General features: G+C 36.8%; 4 protein-coding genes across 4 annotated transcripts; 2 read left to right on the forward strand and 2 right to left on the reverse strand.

The window, feature by feature from the left end:
- Nucleotides 1-1,465: 1,465 nt before the first annotated feature.
- Nucleotides 1,466-4,607, reverse strand: LOC137188411 (uncharacterized). Its single transcript, XM_067598089.1, has 6 exons — nt 4,526-4,607; nt 3,719-3,781; nt 2,913-3,014; nt 2,637-2,801; nt 2,427-2,546; nt 1,466-2,299 (listed from the first exon to the last, which is right to left on the reverse strand). Exons 2-6 carry the CDS (start codon nt 3,768-3,770, stop codon nt 2,136-2,138), a joined length of 603 nt encoding a protein of 200 aa, XP_067454190.1. The 5' UTR covers nt 3,771-3,781; nt 4,526-4,607; the 3' UTR covers nt 1,466-2,135.
- A 3,150-nt stretch (nt 4,608-7,757) lies between these two features.
- Nucleotides 7,758-8,869, forward strand: LOC137188500 (interferon-induced protein with tetratricopeptide repeats 5-like). The gene is made up of 2 exons (XM_067598154.1): nt 7,758-7,762; nt 8,401-8,869. Exons 1-2 carry the CDS (start codon nt 7,758-7,760, stop codon nt 8,867-8,869), a joined length of 474 nt encoding a protein of 157 aa, XP_067454255.1.
- A 1,062-nt stretch (nt 8,870-9,931) lies between these two features.
- LOC137187326 (interferon-induced protein with tetratricopeptide repeats 1B-like) lies at nt 9,932-13,912 on the forward strand. Its single transcript, XM_067596143.1, has 2 exons — nt 9,932-10,244; nt 12,259-13,912. Exons 1-2 carry the CDS (start codon nt 10,240-10,242, stop codon nt 13,586-13,588), a joined length of 1,335 nt encoding a protein of 444 aa, XP_067452244.1. The 5' UTR covers nt 9,932-10,239; the 3' UTR covers nt 13,589-13,912.
- Nucleotides 13,913-16,282: 2,370 nt separating this feature from the next.
- LOC137188501 (interferon-induced protein with tetratricopeptide repeats 1B-like) lies at nt 16,283-18,228 on the reverse strand. Its single transcript, XM_067598155.1, has 2 exons — nt 18,224-18,228; nt 16,283-17,594 (listed from the first exon to the last, which is right to left on the reverse strand). The coding sequence occupies exons 1-2, from the start codon at nt 18,226-18,228 to the stop codon at nt 16,283-16,285; spliced, it is 1,317 nt and encodes a 438-aa protein (XP_067454256.1).

Raw genomic sequence — 18,228 nt, forward strand, 5'->3', positions numbered from 1 at the left:
TGTGTGTGTTAGCCTGAAGATTCCCAGTGATTTAAGATGTATGAATAACCCGATCATCAGACTGAAATGTGAGGTTCGTTTTCACTTCATTATTCAAAATGTTGACATACACACTGTTTGTTTCTTTGTTCATTCATAGAATCACAAGAGATGTGTAGGCAGAGCCAATAAAGCTCCCTTAGAAGACAATAAAATCTCATCAGGAGCAAAATATATAAATAAAATTTAGATAGAATTCCAGTTTGTAGGACTCCTTTAAAAAAATATAAATTGGCTGTTTGAAGTCCTTGAAGATTTGGGTTGAAGCTGATGAACAAGAGATCCGAATCTTTTCATTATTAGATAGTTTCTCTGCCTGCAATAAAATGTTATTTTAATTCAAATTTTTGACTAAAACATCATTGTACTTAAAAAATTAGTCAGTCCCAAATTTTCCATATTTGTATGTATGCAGATTAATGAGAATGTACAGATTTTTTCAGGGCATTATTTGTTGTGTTTCAAGCACAGATGGCTGCCTCTGTTGTTCTCTCTCTTGTGTTTTCACTGTTTTTGTTATATTTGTTCTGCCTTTTGCCAATCTAAAAAGATAACTTTTACGAAGGAAGAACTGTTAAATATTCAGCAGCTTGCTCCACACAATTTTTCTCCAGTCTTCACAAACACAGAAAGTTTTGTTCAGTAAAATTATCCTCTTTAATACAGGCTCTTAGTATTGCAGGTTAACCAGAAACTCCTCAGAGGTGCATGTCGAACTGGTTTTAAATGTGGGATGTGCTTCTCAGTCTGCCACAATATTTAAAAGCAGAGCCACAGACTCTGTTTAAAAGGGTTTTTTTTATAATATTGACTTTATTGAACAAACTAAGAATTATAAAGTTGGACCACTTGAAGTTGGACAAACTGTTTCATCACGGTCTCAGATTTAATCCATCCATACAAATGAAATGCCAACAATTGTCCAGCAGATGTCACTATTTTGACTGTATCAATGCTTATGAACAGTGAATCATTTTCAACACAATTGCTTCAGTGCTTCAGAAAGCTTTGCTTCCTCCACCACTGCAGACTGGAAACTTTTATCTAGACAGGCAGAAACACTGTTTTCCAGCCTGGTATCAAGCTACTCTTTAAGTACTTCTCTATAACAATAAATCATTATCACTTAACAATAAACCATGAAGATGACATACAAAAAGATGCTATTTATTAAGAGTTTACAGTCAAAAACTTCTAAAAACTACTCTGGCAATGTAAGCACACAAACAATCTAATCTACAAACAAGCCAAATATTGTGTGTCATCACCTTTTTGCACAGTTTAAAAAATGATTGAGAAGGGTTTCCATCAATATATGATGAAGATCATTGAGAGGTTGCAGTCTTTCAAGGAAATATCTTTAATGCTTGCAATAATGGACTCATCACAACATGATGAGAACCCCCAAAGTCAAGGAGTGCTCTCCCTTTATACTCTTACAGTGGCTATAGACACACACACAAGACAGTGCAAAGTAACTCTTTATTTGGTTTCCCACATGCACAGTATAGATAAGTTCATTTCCACCTCTCCTCTTAAAAAAACAAGTTACACAACATAACGACTTACTTACTAGGAAATTAATACACACACACCTATTGTTGCATAAAGGCGCAAGCTAAGCAGAAGATCACTTGTTGTTTAAAATCACAGTTTCATCCACAGTTCTTTATTTTTCTTTTCCTGGTATTGCATCTTTAGTTTTCACAAGTATTTGTGCCTTGTTTCAAGAAAAGTAAAAATGAAATAAAAATGTACAACAGAGATTGTGTTTGAGGTAATTTGTGCAAAAATGTAGTCCATATGAATCCAAATACAGCAAAATTCCAGTCAAAATACTTAAAGTTCAAAATTTGTTGATTGCCCAGTCATTTTGTGGGATGGGATGCTGCTGTTATGATTAAAATAATTATTTAGCGAGCTGAAACATTCAAAATGTTAAAGAAATCTCACTGTGTAAATGAATGAGAGGATGATAGCAAAAGTAATGTCTGAGTAAGCCAACGACATCTACTTTGTTAGTTACTCTTTGTTCTAATAGATGATAAGAGTAATGAGTCCAAACAAAACAAAAGGATCACATTCAGTTTGACATACTAGCCTGAGTTACAGAAGCTGCTTTCACAGCATTTTGGTGCAACACTGAATTTAACAAGAATAGGAACAGGCAGGAGTTCCAAGTGAGAAGCAACTTTACAGAGGTTTGCAGAGACACATCCAAAGGAACGAAATACTGCGCCCCTGTTTTCACTATCTACCACTGTGGATGAGAAAATCATTGTTAGACCACAGTTTTTAAATGTTTTTCAAATTTAATCAGCAGGAAATGGCCACTTTGAAGGCAGCAATAATATGTTTTGAGACAAAAAATAATCATGAGGGCTCACCAGTCCCATTCATGCAGCGGTCCTGCGCTCCCACACACTGTAATGTCTTGTTACACACAGAAAAAGATTGATCATCACAGGTGAAACACTGCAGGTTGTTTTCCTTCTGAACACCAGGGTCTGAAACAGAACAGGAGACATGGTAGACACTGTACAAGACACAAAGTGACTTATTGTTCTTCACTGTGACCAACATTAGACTTTACTTACAAGAAATGTTTTGATTGTTGCAGCCATCTGTGTTGCACACATGAACAGTTGCAGATATAGCATCAAAACCAACATTGAATGAATATGTGTGCTTTCCTTCACTGAAAAGGGAGGATGGCACACACAACCTGGTGGTGTCCTTAGTGACGTTCCTAATCTCATTTTCTGTAAAGTGAAACACAGACCAAACACTGTAATGCAGAAATCCCATTTAAAACTGAAAAAGTGAATGACATTAAGGAAAATCTGATTTCTTTTTGTACTTTGTACAGATACCTTGATAGGCAACAGTTGCACACAGGTCAGTAGAGTTACATGGAGTTAAGGTCTGTTGCTTTATGTCAGTCCCATGACCAACCCAACACTCAAGAGCTTCAGCTGCAATTTATGAAATAAATCAAGGTGAGTTGAACAATCAACATGAATCCTGTTTGTCATATAAACACAGATACAGTATGCAAAGTTAATCTGATGAGAGACAACCCCAAATTACAACACACAATGACAGAATGATATTTATGCCAGCCTTTAGGTGTACAGTTTTCTGTCATGGTGACGCCTGCATTATCTCTCTTTCTAGAAGAACAGAACGGCACTATGTAAAATGATGTTACATGGGACATTTCTGTGGCCAATAAAGAAAAACTTAGTTGACATGAGTGGAAAACACATTAATATGTTGACAGTGAACTTTTTGTAACTTGATAGCTCCTTAAAAGATGTTTCTTCATTATGTTGATGAAAAATGAAATCTGTACAGCATGAAGTTTCTTTATAAACATATTTGCTGTTGCAAATTAGTCTTTTTAGTGTTTTTATATTATTTTGTATATTTCTGTGGTTACTAGATGGTATAAAACAAAACATAAATGATGACGATGATGATGATGAACCTGAACTTGCTATACAGATGATAAAATAAATAAAACATAAATGATGATGATGACGATGATGATGATAAACATGAACATAAGTCAGTACCTGGCAGACAAACAGCAGAGATAAAAAAATTAGTAGAGTTATGAACTACCTGACATGACAGGTACCTGCAGGAATGCTGTTTTAAGAGTGAGTGAGGTTACCTGTGCTGGAGAGTGTCCAGATGAGAGTCAGAGACAGGATCAGCTTCATCATGATGAGTAAATCTGCAGATTACAGGAAATATTTTATAGTATTATTATAGTGAACCTGTATTTAAAAAGAGGAAGTTATGGGAAATGACAACTGTTTTGCTGTAAACACCTGCAATACACAGTTCAACAAGCCATCAACTCCTCATCTTTTTCACCTGCAGTAATGTCAGGATGAATATACATATAAATTATTATCATTTATAATATATTGTTAATTATATCACTATCATTGTGTAAAAAAATATATTTTGAAAAATTGGAAAATGAGGATTGGTTAAATAAATGACACTGTAAAAACAAACAAACAAACAAACAAACAAACAAACAAACAGGTTAGATTTTGTATTCAGAGCTATTCAACAGTAAAATATGTCCAAATTAATTTATTCATTTTAATATAGACCAACGTACTTCAGGCTACTGTAAGTTTGTACAGTACGTTGTATAATGCTGGAAAAAAATATGACAAAATCTTTGAAGAAATTCCAGTTCCATGAAAAGTTTAATATTGGATCATAAAATGTGGTGGACATTCATAAGTGAAAGTCTGATAACACCTACACCTCAGTACAGAAATTAGACGACATGATACAGATCAGAAGTTAACCTGTATAGAAATGCAAATGCAAGCAAAATATTATTTAGTAGCTATCATAAATTATAATGAAAATATCATGGCCTTCAAGGCATCAGATTGAACATCAGCCTTCAGCATCATTATCAATAGATTTTCAGAATTATTTCAATAAAACTCACCCAGTCAAAATTCAACACACCCAGTTCGTCAACAGAAAAGGGAAAAGGTCTCCCAGATAACTGTTACTCTTCTTCTCTGGTCAGAATGACACTAACGCTTCTAAAACTGTTCCACTTATACCTCCACCAATGATGGCTCAACCTCTTCACTGTTTGTTTCAAAGTCCAAAAGGCATTGCTTCACTTTTCTGGTGGATATTCTGCTGTGATGCAAGGCTTAATCAGTTTACATCCAACTATGGTGCATACAAACCACTGCTTAATGAAAGTAAAACGTTTTCTTAGCATGGCTATGGAAAGTTGCACTTTCTCACAGACTGAATGAGCTGACACAAAAGCATAGAAACTGTGGTTATACTGTGACCATTGTGTGAAAGGTAAAGAGAACTAGGCTATTTAATAAGTGGTTTAATAAATGATGTTTATATGAGCGATTGTTATATTGATTTTATGAGCAGGGAAGTGGCAGCATGAAGTCGTGTGAAATCAACCCGCTTCAGTTGTTTCATATTTATTTAACCATGCCCAATGTTGTCCTTATTTGAGTTCAAACTGTGAGAGGCTTTGTTTACTTTAACTGCTAACAGGTTGATTTGGAGATTCCCTTTTCCTCTGTATGTATGAAGTGTGTGGACAATGCAGGATTTCCCCATGGGAATCTCCTTGCTTCATGCCAGTTGGTTCAAAATATGTAACTTTAGAATGTTATCCAATCAAAATTCAACACACCAAGTTTGTCAACAGAAAAAGGAAAATGTCTCCCAGATAACTGTTATTCTTCTTCTCTGGTCAGAATGACACTTACGCTTTAAAACTGTTCCGCTTATACCTCCACCAATGATGTCTCCACCTCTTCACTGTTTTATTTAAAGTCCAAAGGCATTGCTTCACTTTTCTACAAGATCCTGACAGAACAATTATAACAACAGTCTGCAAAATGTGTTACTAGAACTAAAGTGACAAGTTTAATTGACACATTGTGTACGGTTGTGGGTTATAGTTTAAATTTATCTAGATTATGTGTATGTGTGTGTATGTCTCTCTATTGTCCAGATGCACTTCTGCCATCTGAATTCTGGTTTGCAAAACATTTAACACAACTGCAGACACTGAATACAGATTTCACATGAGTGCTCACAATAGTTCTACTAGTTCACTAATCATGAGCTAGTATGAAAGAAAGAGTGGAAATGCAGCTATGATGCAAGAATCATCAGGTTATCTGACTATGATGCATGTGAATGAATGAATGAATAGTTTATTTCAGTCATACATAATAAGGAACAAAACAAAAAAATTGTGTGGGTGTGAAACTGACAAAAACATCATACATGTTTATACCGATCCATTTCACACAATAAAAAAACCACGCAATCAATGACCGAAAAAGGAATAGGCTGAAGTCCAAGGCTTATTTTTTCCTATCCTATACAATCCATAAAATAACCCAGAATATCAGCAGTATGAAATAATTTACTCAAAATTATTATTTTACATCTTTATCATTTTATGTCATAATCCTTTATTATTTTACATTTTAAGGCTTTTTTGAAACTCAACAGAGAGATACACAATTTTAAGTCATCACTAAGACCATACCATAGTTTGACTCCCAAAACTAAAACATATCTGTATTTTACATTGGTTCTCACTTTACATATGTCAAAGATACACAATCCTCTTAGATTATAATTTCCTTCTCTTAACTTAAAAAATTGTTGAATACAAATAGGAAGACTTTTATTCCTAACTCGAAAAAGTAATTCCAATGTTTTTAAATACACAAAATCCAAAAATTTTAATGTGCAGGACCCTATGAATAATGGATTAGTGGATTCACAGCAGAAAGCTTTATTTATTATTCTAATAGCTCTTTTCTGGAGTTTAATTATAGGGTCTATATTTGTTTTATTTACACTAGACCTCAACACAATATGACATATATGGCATTATAAGTGAACAATACAATATATACAAACATTTTTTTATTCAACAGATCCCTTGTTTTGTAAAGAATAGCAACAGATTTAGATTAAAAAAAACTGTAAAATAATACAGTAAATTTCTGTGAAATAACTTCTTTTTTTTCACAGTGTAGGCCTAAAGTTTAGTTGTTTGTGTGTACTTTTGTTTTTCTACAGGGACAAAAACCTCTGTCCAGGTTTTTGTTTTGTTTCATTTATCTGGTTTCAGCAGCAGGCTTCAGTTGGGATCTGAGGAGTTAAGAAGCAGAATTTGTTTGATTTGTTTTTTTGATCTAGCTCCACCTGCAGTCCTTTTCCTTTTGTTGCTCACCTCAGTTATTTAATCACACTCAATTACTGTTGATTATTTGATGTTGATATTTGAGCTGTAATCTTGTAAACTCTGTTGTCATGACACCAAACAACAGATGCTGATGTGCTTGCCTGTCTACATCAGTATTATGTTGCTTTCCTCATCTCTAGACACCTGCAGGGTTGTAGCATAAATGAGGGCTGGGGGCTCGTTGGATTCAGTTCTCTACAGAGGTGGCACAAGTGGCTGGGGGGAGGGTTCACTAGACTGTTGATGGTATGAAAGAGAAATCTTGAGTTTTGCTAGATTAGAAAAGTAAGACAGTCTCTTACTCTTTATCTGTGATTTATATAAAGATAATAACTTCCTCATGTGGAGCCAATGAACTTGAGACTCTTTCCATTTATGTTCAGCTCTTCTACATTTTCTTTTCAGTTTTTGAATATCTTTATTCATCCAGGACCTTGGGACCAAACCCTCACAGGGGCTATTTGGTCAAGAGCTGTCAAACACATTAAATTGATTAACCATATCATTTACATTATTACACTGTGTAATACAACCACGAGCACTGAATGAAGCAGCAAAATCTGCAGCAGCAATGTTATTAAGAACACATGACTGTGCTTAGAGCATTGAACAGTGACGTGGCAGTTAATATAAAAAAAGATGCCTCTACTCAATTGAAACTTACAGTAACTTAAAGAAATAGAAACTTAGAGTCAGCGGGTTCCTACAACAAAACTAAAGGCATGCAGTTACTTGATCTGTTGCTTTCCTAAAGCATTTAAATTTGTACCCCACCTCTTTAATTCCCTTCAGCATCAATATGAATATATAAAAACAAACAGCAAAACAGAAGTTGGACAATAGCTACTGATTTTATGTCAGTGAACCCAAATGCTGCTTCACACTAATATTTAGAGAAATAATGAGTCAAAGAAACCGCAGGATAATGAGGTGAGGAGCTGCTTCTGAATTTCATATAATTGCATGAACAAACATCATTATTAGTAGTAGTATTAAAACCAATAGTTTTCTGTAAACTTTATCTCACACAGCCAGGAATATAATGTTAAATCCATCCATCTTCTTTTAATTGAACAAATTTTGTTAATTAATCTTTTTTGCCTGAAAACAATCAAAGATGAGTGTAAACAGTGTGTAAAAAGTGAAGGTTTTAATAAGACTGTCCTCAGCGGTTGTTCCAGCTCTGCTTTCTTCGGTTCTTCCTTCATTCCCAACTCTTTCCTCCCTCCTTTATCTCTTCTGATATTTCTTTAATCATCCATTTACTTCATCTTTCTCTCTATATATAATCATTTTCTTCTTCTAGTTCATCCTTCTTGTCTTCCTTGTTCACTTCCATGTCTTGATGAATTTCTTTCCTTCCTCTCTGCCTGTTTCAGCTCACTTTTCCATTTCTTAACCTCATTCCCTTTTGCTTTTTTCTTCTTCCTTCATTCGCTCCTGCCTGTCCACTCAATTCATTTCTTCCATCCCTCCTTCCATGAGATGAACACTGGTTACCCAAACGTATCAAGCTTCAGAGCATATTATATTGACATGCTGTTGATGTTATTTTTATTCTCCATCAGTGCTGCTCAGAGTCAGTCAACACTGGAGGCCAAACTGGAGGCCCTGCAGTGTCACTTCACCTGGGACATCGACCCCAGCAGGTCCAAACTTTTCCGTTTTAGTGACAAGCTGGAGGACATCAGCACCGAGGAGGGAAACAGCTGGCTGGGTCATATTTACAACTTGCAGGGGTACATTCACTGTCAGCTGGGCTTCACTGAAGACGCCTGGCGTTTCTTCAGCAGGGCCACAGAGGCCTTCCGCTGGTCAAGAAACACCGTCTCAGATGAAGGTCCCTGGTTGGTGGTGAACTACAGGAACCTGGCTTGGCTGCACCACCACCTGGGAGAGGAAGAAGAGAGTCAGACTTACCTGTCAAAGGTCGACGCCCTGCTGAAAGAATATCCATCTCCATCCCAGGACGAGCTCCATCCAGAGATCTACGCTGAAAATGCCTGGACCCTGATGAAGTTCGGCAAAGATCTTTAAACTTGACTGAGAGACGTATATTTGAAACTTTTTATGTCTTTTATTTTCTTGTAGTTTTCATAGTGTCTACTGATCAAAGAGAGAAATCTTCAAAAGACATCCGTATGATGCGTGGCCATTATTGCATAGCTACAATAGGAGCAATACAACAAAACAAACAACATATTTCTGTTTCTCTTTCTGTGACATTTTGCAGGTGAACCAGGACTCTAAGCTGCTGCTGTTGGTTGAACTGTTACTGTAGCTCAGTATGAAGTCTAGCTGTAATACGAAGGAAAAAGTCCACAAAAACAAATATTGGATCAGGATTGTTTCTAGGACTTGAAAAGATCTGAGGTTAAGCCAAGGTCATCCAGAGCTTCATCTTTGTTGGTAATAACACTGACATTTCTGGCTGTGTGTAGTGATACACCCATCTACCCAATGAGGCAACAACCACTGTTAATTATTATTCACTAAAATGATATTTGATTGATGATTTACTTTAATGATTTGGTCAGTAAACGCTTCCATGGACACGGTAATGTCAATACAGGAAATATTGTGAGACTTTGCTTTTAAGCAGCAAAACTGAAAACTGAAATTATGAACTTGACAAGTCAGAGGAAACTCTGCAGAGGAAACAGAGTTTGGACTTTTAGATACTTAAAAATAAAAAAATATCCCGACAGCTGTGATGGAGCTCAAGATTCATCCTGCCAGCCAGCTTTATTACTGATAATTTCACTGTATAAACTTGGAATCTGTGTATAACAGCTGACCACACAGAACATTAATTATTGATAGATCCTGAACGATCTGGTTGGTGTGTCAGGAGGTAAATAAATAATGAGTGATGATATGCTGCTATGTGTGTAAATGCACAAGTGATGGAAGAAGTATTTAGATCCTTTACTTAAGTAAAAGTAGCCTAGACACCTGACTGTTTGTTTTAAGACTCACGTGACAGATTGTGAATCTTTTAATTGGGTAGCCAGGCAGTAAATTTCTGCTGCTGGGAAACGAAAGTTAAGATTCCTTCGAATGAGCGAATTTGCTGACCTTAAAACTCACTAAGGGCTCGAGTTTTTTCCTATTGTTTTATCAGTTTCTTTCATAAGACTCCATGTTTTCTCTCGTCTCTCTCTTCATTGATGAAGCGGAGTTTCTGCAAGTTTGTAATTCGCTGCAGCGAACTCCCGTCTGTTCGCTTCGTCCCACCTCTAAAAGTCCAAAGTCCTTTCTGCATCATTATAAATATCATGCTCAACATAACAGCATTCACAGCAAAGCAGAAGTTGGACAACAGCTACTGACTTTATGCCAGCGGACCCAAAAGCTGCTTCAGAATAATATTTAGAGAAATACTGAGTGAAGGAAACAGCAGAATAATGAGGTGAGTCGCTGCTTCTGCAATTCAAAATGTATAACAATGTCTTATTTTAGGGTATCAGAGCCCAAAATATCAACATTATGGATCTTGCCAGTTAATGATGATGTTTTTATTATCAGTCAGTGCTGCTGAGTTCTCTCTTATTTTATTTTTCTTGTTCCAAGAAAAATTCCTTCTTTTGCCTTCAGTTTGCTCCCTTTTACTATATTTTATGATTCTTGCTTTTTCCATATTACCTTTCAACAAGGATGAGATCACGAATCACCTGATGTAAATCCACCACACCCAAAGACATTTCTCATAAGTCTATAAAATGTTATTTTCTGTCTATTTAATATAATTATCATTCTTTTTCTTATTGTTATTATAACTTATCAGTTATTTTCTGTTAAATTTATCCCACTTTTTTTTCCCCGTTTTTGCCTAAAAATGTAAAAAAAAAATTGCAAAAAGTATCGGAATCAGCCATTAAAACCCTCCAGGAGCATTTAAGTGTAATAATGTCTTAAGTTCTTCTTCAGTAGCTACAGTTCTGCTTTCATCCATCTTTCCTCCTTTCCTTCCCTCATTCTGTCTCATGTCTTTGTTTCTTTATTTCATCTTTCTTGTCTTTCAGTTCACTTCTCCATTTCTTAACTGCATTTGCTTTTGTCGTTTCCTTATGTCCTCCCTGCCTTCATTTCTTTTTCTTTCAAATTCTTATTTGCTCATCGCTTGCTTCCATCATCATCTATTTATTGTTCCTTTGCTTGTTGCTTCCTTCTTTTGTCCTCCATTGTTTCCCTCTTCAATTCTTTTTCTTCCTTTTTTACCTTAACTTTCCTACCTTTATTCCTTCTTTATTTCTTTCCCTCTGTAGTTTCCTTCATGCTTTTTTATTGCTGTCTCTACTCTAAAACTTATTTCGCCATCCATTCCTCCCCTCATTCACTCCTTCCTTATTACCTTCCTGTCCACTCAATGCTCCTTTGTGCTCCATTTCTTCCCTCCCTGCACATGTGCAGATAAGGGATCTCAAAGTTCAGTTGCAAGCTGATGGATGTTTGATGCTCGCCACTGAGTGACGGTCAGGACACAAGGCTGGAGACTCTGATGAGTTTGTCTTCTTTATTGATGTGTGAGTGTGCTTCAACACAAACTAATAAAGGAGAAGCGATATGAAAATTAATTAGTGAGTAGTGCCTTTTATGCTTTATGTAATGCTATACAAATAAACTTGCCTTGCCTAGTAATGACTGGCAACTTATCCAAATATTAACAGCAAAATACCACAGCTATGGCTATGGAGATGAAAGTAATATCAGCATCGTAGAATAACTATCAAATAAACATTTCAATAATTTTATCCACCAAAACCTGACTACAATGACCTAAAACCTCAGTTTCAGTACTACTTTCTCTCAGGGTAATCTCGCTGAGGAAACCAACAGTGACACCTGGTGGCCTTTAGCTGGACATGGCAGCTGATCACTGATGACATGACACTTAATTAGTAACACTCAGTTAATTAAAATACCATACCTATCATTAACTAAACAAAGAAATTGTACCCTTCTGTCATCCTAAGAACAGTAAATAGCAATATGAATTAAACATCTACTATGTAAAGACAATGTTAATGCACAAGAGGAATCTACCATGTGGCATGATAATTACTGTATTTACATAACGCCATACTTAGTACAATGATATTCTGTACACATGGCAGATAAACACTGCAAAGAATAACAAACAGAAAACTACTTACAGTATGTCAAAAATGCACACCACCACCTGGATTTGTTTGGTCTAATGCAGCCACACTCCACTCATCAAGCCTGATACCTCTCTGTTGCCAATGAGGGGTATTAATCAGTGTGCCAGCAGGTGGTGCATTCGTGCAAATGACCATAAATCAACCTATTCTGACCTGTTTAGCCTTTCTGATAACATGAGATGAATAACATGAGATGAACACTGGTTAACGAATATTATATTTAGATCTATTTTAATGTGTGTTGTTTTTATTCTCCATCAGTGCTGCTCAGAGTCAGTCAACAATGGAGGCCAAACTGAAGGCCCTGCAATGCCACTTCACCTGGGACATCGACTCCAGCAGGTCCAGACTTTTATATCTCAGAGGCAAGCTGGAGGACATCGGCACCGAGGAGGGAAACAGCTGGCTGGGTCACATTTACAACCTGCAGGGGTACATTCACTACCAGCTGAGCATTCAGTACCAGCAGAGCTCCACTGAAGACGCCCGGTGTTTCTTCAGCAAGGCCACAGAGGCCTTCCGCCGGTCAAGAAACACCATCTCAAATGAAGGTCCCTGGTTGTTGGTGAACTACGGGAACCTGGCTTGGCTGCACCACCACCTGGGAGAACAAGCAGAGTGTCAGACTTACCTGTCAAAGGTCGACGCCCTGCTGAAAGAATATCCATCTCCATCCCAGGACGAGCTCCATCCAGAGATCTACGCTGAAAAAGCCTGGACCCTGATGAAGTTTGACAAAGACCAATACCTTCTGGCTGCAGATTACTTCCAGAGAGCCATCAGGATGCAACCAGACATGGTGGAGTGGAACACCAGCTGTGTCTTAGCATTAGTGAAGGCTTATAAGTTCGACGACACACCAGTGGAGGACGACGTCCTGGAGAAATTGAGAATGGCCAAGGAACAGGATCCAGAGAACTTGTACCTTGCTGCTCACGACCTTGATCAGCGTGGTAGGAAAGGAGAAAAAATTGAAGATGAAGCACGTGAGTTAGCAAGAAAGGTTTTGAAAAATCCTGTGAGCAGCTACAGTGGTATGAAAGCATTATTAAGGGTTTACAGAAAACATGTATCTGTTGATGAAGCTGTTGCTCTGGCAGAGGAGGCTCTGGAAGAACATCCAGATGAACGTTACCTGAAGAAGTGTGCTGCACTCTGCTACAGATGGAGGATCGTTTTTCACAACGACAGTCACCTAAGGCAAAGCATGATAGATAGAGGAATCAGTCTCCATAAAGAAATGATTTCTCTTTACAATCATCCGTCACTTCTGAAGAAAATATCCCTCGCAAATATATACGCAAAGTCAAATCACAGCCAGTATGAAGCTGAGAAGATTTACCAGGAACTGCTAGAAATGGATCTGGGCCCTGTAGAGAAACAGATGATTTACAACTACTACGCAAAACATTTAAACTTTGATCGACGAGATTACAACAGGTCGATAGAATATCACATGAAGGCAGCAGAGATACCGCACCAATCTTACTATCGAGAGTACAGCATCAAAGTTCTGAGGAAGATTAAAGAAAGAAACAGGAGTCCAATGTGTGGAGAAATAGAGGAGTTACTGGCCAAACTGGAAGTCTAGAAAATCCTATATCTAGAAGAAAGTGAAGGCACGATATGTTTTTGGATTCATATATAACCATGGTGTTTTCTATATAACTGGTGTGTTGATTTTGTTTTTTTCTTAGCACTGTTTTTGAAGTTTAAATAAGAACATAATGCACTTTGCATGAAATATGCTTTGCTGTAAGCTTTGTGGTCATGAAAAATAAAACTGTCTGATGAGAAATGTAAAGATTAATATGATGTATAACCTGAATATAATCACAAAGTGGAACTGATTGTGTTGGTAGAAACTTGTATGTCACTTGTACACTATACTAATACTATTAAATAAACAATATAAAATCTAATATCTTTGTTTTGGTGGTTCATTTACGATATAAGATAAGATAAGATATTCATGTTCTCTATGAATGACTGAGAGATGTATATTTTAAACTTTTTATGTCTTTTATTTTCTTGTAGTTTTCATAGTGTCTACTGATCAAAGAGAGAAATCTTCAAAAGACACCTGTATGATGCGTGGCCATTATTGCATTGGACCAGTGTAGCTACAATAGGAGCAATACAACAACATACAACATATTTCTGTTTCTCTTTCTGTGACATTTTGCAGGTGAACCAGAACTCTCAGCTGCTGCTATTTGTTGAACTGTTACTGTAGCTCAGTATGAAGTCTAGCTGTAATACGAAGGAAAAAGTCCACAAAAACAAATATTGGATCAGGATCATTTCTAGGACTTGAAAAGATCTGAGGTTAAGCCAAGGTCATCCAGAGCTTCATCTTTGTTGGTAATAACACTGACATTTCTGGCTGTGTGTAATGATACACCCATCTGCCCAATGAGGCAACCACCACTGTTAATTATTATTCAATAAAATGATATTTGATTAATGATTTACTTTAATGATTAGGTCAGTAAAGGCTTCCATGGACACAATAATGTCAATACAGGAAATATTGTGAGACTTTGCATTTAAACAGCAAAAATGAAAACTGAAATTATGAACTTGACAAGTCAAAGGAAACTCTGCAGAGGAAACAGAGTTTGGACTTTTAGATACTTAAAAATAAAAAATGTCCTGACAACTGTGATGGAGCTCAAAATTCATCCTGCCAGACAGTTTTATTACTAATAATTTCACTGTATAAACTTGGAATCTGTGTATAACAGCCGACCACACAGAACATTCAATACTAATAGATCCTGAACCATCTAGTTGGCGTGTCAGGAGGTAAATAAATAATGAATGAATGAATAATAAATGAAGATATGCTGCTGCTGTGTGTAAATGCATATTTAGATCTTTTACTTAAGTAAAAGTACCAATACAACAATGTAAAAATACTTTATTACAAGTAAAAGTCCTGCATGCAAAAAGTACTAGCAGCAAAATGTACTTAAAGTATATAAGTAAAAGTACTGGTTTGGTCACTTTATACACACAGTCACTTAATTTAAGTTGATGTGAAGCTTATATGAGGCTTCAGCAGTCAGCAGTTAGTCATTACAAGTGGGTGTCTGACACATTTACAGTCTTTTTAGCATCAAATTCCCTCTTTGTGTTTCCTCGGACAGTGTTTCCCTGTTGAGTTGCGGTGGAAGTATAGTAACAAAAAGAGGGACTTTGACACTAAAAAGACTGTAACATTGAAAGATATCTACTTGATTTGACTCCTTTGGATGCTGAAGCTTCATATTAGCTTCAGATAAACTTTTAAATACATATTTACACAGATGGAGAGGATTTTATACCCTATATCTTAACCTGTAAACTCGTCCTTTAATGTTGGCAGCAGTTTTCCAAAGTTGTAGTTTGACGTCTATCAGTGTTTTGTGTGCAGTGCTGCAAAACTGTGTAGAGAACATGAATCTCTTGTAAATTAACCACCAAAACAAACTTACAGAAGATTTTATAGTGTTTACTTAATAGTATTTGTATATTGTACAAGTTTTTAACCACACAATCAGTTACACTTTGTGATTATATTCAGGTTATACAACATATTAATCATTGCTAATCACTTTTCTGTTTCACTACTACAAAGCTTACAGCAAAGCAAATGTCATGTGAAGCGCATTGTGTTCTTATATAAGAAAAAAACAACAGCAACCTAGGAATATAGTGAGCGCCATGGTTCTATATGAGTCCAGATGTTAAAATACAACATCTGATCAAACTCTATCAGTAATGTAACCAGATATACATTATTACTGCTGACCATTGTCAGTGCAAATTTATAGTTTTTCACATATTTTTTTTCTTCTTTCCAGCAGCTTTTGTCTCCCATTAGTTCTACTATAGTGTAAAAATAAACCCGCTACAACTTTGAAATCAACAATGAATTAATTATACATGACATGTTTCTAAACTTTCTATTTTCTCCGTACTCAGGTGTTTGCTTCTCCGTGTTATTTTATCCTCATCATTTCATTCAATAAAAGTATTATTGAAGACAGGAAAAAACTCTTTCAGCTAATGATCTAGCTTCATCACTAACAAGACAATACGTTTATTCACAAGACATATGTAAACCATTGACATTTGTCTCATAAGTATCTGTAAAATTATTTGAAGTATTTGTTTATGTAACCTCCACAAATCTTTTCTGCAAGTTTTTCTGATGTGTATATAATCAGATATATAATCGGATAGGTACAGATTTTTTAGATAATGGAGTACCTACAGTTTCTACAACAGTTGGGATTTTCTAGTCTTCCAGCTTGGCCAGGAACTCCTCTATTTCTCTACACATTGGGCTTCTGTTTCTTTCTTTAATCTTCTCCAGAGCTCGGATGCTGTTCTTTCGTAAGAAGCCATGTCGCGGTATCTCTGCTGCCTTCATGTGATATTCTATCGACCTGTTGTAATCTCGTCGATCAAAGTTTAAGTGTTTTGCGTAGTAGTTGTAAAGCATCTGTTTGTCTTCAGGTTCCAGGTCCATTCCTAGCAGTTCCTGGTAAATCTGCTCAGCTTCAGCCAGGCTGTGATTTGACTTTGCGTATATATTTGCCAGGGATATTTTCTTCAGAAGTCTTGAATAAGGGTAAAGAGAAATCACTTCTCTATGTAGACTGATTGCTCTGTCTATTGTACTTTGCTTTGGGTGACAGTTGCTGTGAAAAACGATCCTCCATTCGTAGCAGAGTGCAGCACATGTCTTCAGGTAACGTTCATCTGGATGTTTTTCCAGAGCCTCCTCTGCCAGAGCAATAGCCTCATCAACAGATACATATTTATTGTAAACCCATAATAATGCTTTGATCCCACTGTAGCTGCTGACAGGATTTCTCAAAACCTTTCTGGATAACTCACGTGCTTCATCTTCAATTCTTTCTCCTTTCATAGCACGCTGCTCAAGGTCAAGAACAGCAAGGTACAAGTTCTCTGGATCCTGTTCCTTGGCCATTCTTATTTCCTCCAGGATGCCTTCCTTCACTGGTATTTTGCGATACTTATGAGCACTCACTAACGCTATGATACGGCTGGTGTTCCACTCCACCATGTCCGGCTGCATCCTGATGGCTCTCTGGAAGTAATCTGCCACCAGAGGCTTTTTATCTTTGCCGAATTTCATCAGGGTCCAGGCTTTTTCAGCGTAGATCTCTGGATGGAGCTTGTCCTGGGATGGAGATGGGTATTCTTTCAGCAGGGCGTCGACCTTTGACAGGTAAGTCTGACACTCTGCTTGTTCTCCCAGGTGGTGGTGTAGCCAAGCCAGGTTCCCGTAGTTCACCACCAACCAGGGACCTTCATCTGAGATGGTGTTTCTCAACCGGCGGAAGGCCTCTGTGGCCCTGCTGAAGAAACGCCGGGCGTCTTCAGTGAAGCCCAGCTGGTAGTGAATGTACCCCTGCAGGTTGTAAATGTGACCCAGCCAGCTGTTTCCCTCCTCGGTGCCGATGTCCTCCAGCTTGTCACTAAAACGGAAAAGTTTGGACCTGCTGGAGTCGATGTCCCAGGTGAAGTGACACTGCAGGGCCTTCAATTTGGACTCCAGTGTTGACTGACTCTGAGCAGCACTGATGGAGAATAAAAATAACTAATATTAAAACATGTTAATATAATATGCTCTGAAGCTTGATATGTTTGGGTAACCAGTGTTCATCTCATGTGGAGGGAGGGATAGAAGAAACGGACTAAGGAGCATTGAGTGGACAGAAAGGAAAGGAAAAAGCAAAAGGGAATGAGGTTAAGAAATCAAAAAGTGAGCTGAAACAGGCAGGGAAGAAGGAAAGAAATGAAGCGAGACATGGAAGTTAACAAGGAAGACAGGAGGGATGAACTAGAGGAAGAAAATTAGTTTATAGGGAGAGAAAGATGAAGTAAATGGATGAGTAAAGAAATATCAGAAGAGATAAAGCAGGGAGGAAAGAGTTGGAAATGAGGGAAGAACTGAAGAAAGTAGAGCTTTAGCAACAACTGAGGACAGTTTTATTAAAACTTTTAGTTCACTTTTTACACTCATCTTTGATTGTTTTCAGGCAAAAAAGAAGCATGGGATAAAATTTACAGAAAACAATTGGTTATACTATAATATTAATAAAAATAAATAAATAAATAAATAAATAAATAAATATTAATAATAATAATAATAATAATAATAATGTTTGTTCATGCTATTATATGAAATTCAGAGGCAGCTACTCACCTCAT

Source organism: Thunnus thynnus, chromosome 8 (assembly GCF_963924715.1).
Source record: "Thunnus thynnus chromosome 8, fThuThy2.1, whole genome shotgun sequence".
NCBI lineage: Eukaryota > Metazoa > Chordata > Actinopteri > Scombriformes > Scombridae > Thunnus > Thunnus thynnus.

What these genes read in the sequence shown, in the direction of transcription:
- LOC137188411 (XM_067598089.1), bottom strand. Translation starts at nt 3,770, where the DNA reads ATGATGAAGCTGATCCTGTCTCTGACTCTCATCTGGACACTCTCCAGC. An exon ending in CTGGACACTCTCCAGCACAG is followed by an intron (nt 3,015 to 3,718) that starts GTAACCTCACTC and finishes CATAAATTGCAG; the next exon opens with CTGAAGCTCTTGAGTGTTGG. An exon ending in CAACAATCAAAACATTTCTT is followed by an intron (nt 2,547 to 2,636) that starts GTAAGTAAAGTC and finishes GTTCTGTTTCAG; the next exon opens with ACCCTGGTGTTCAGAAGGAA.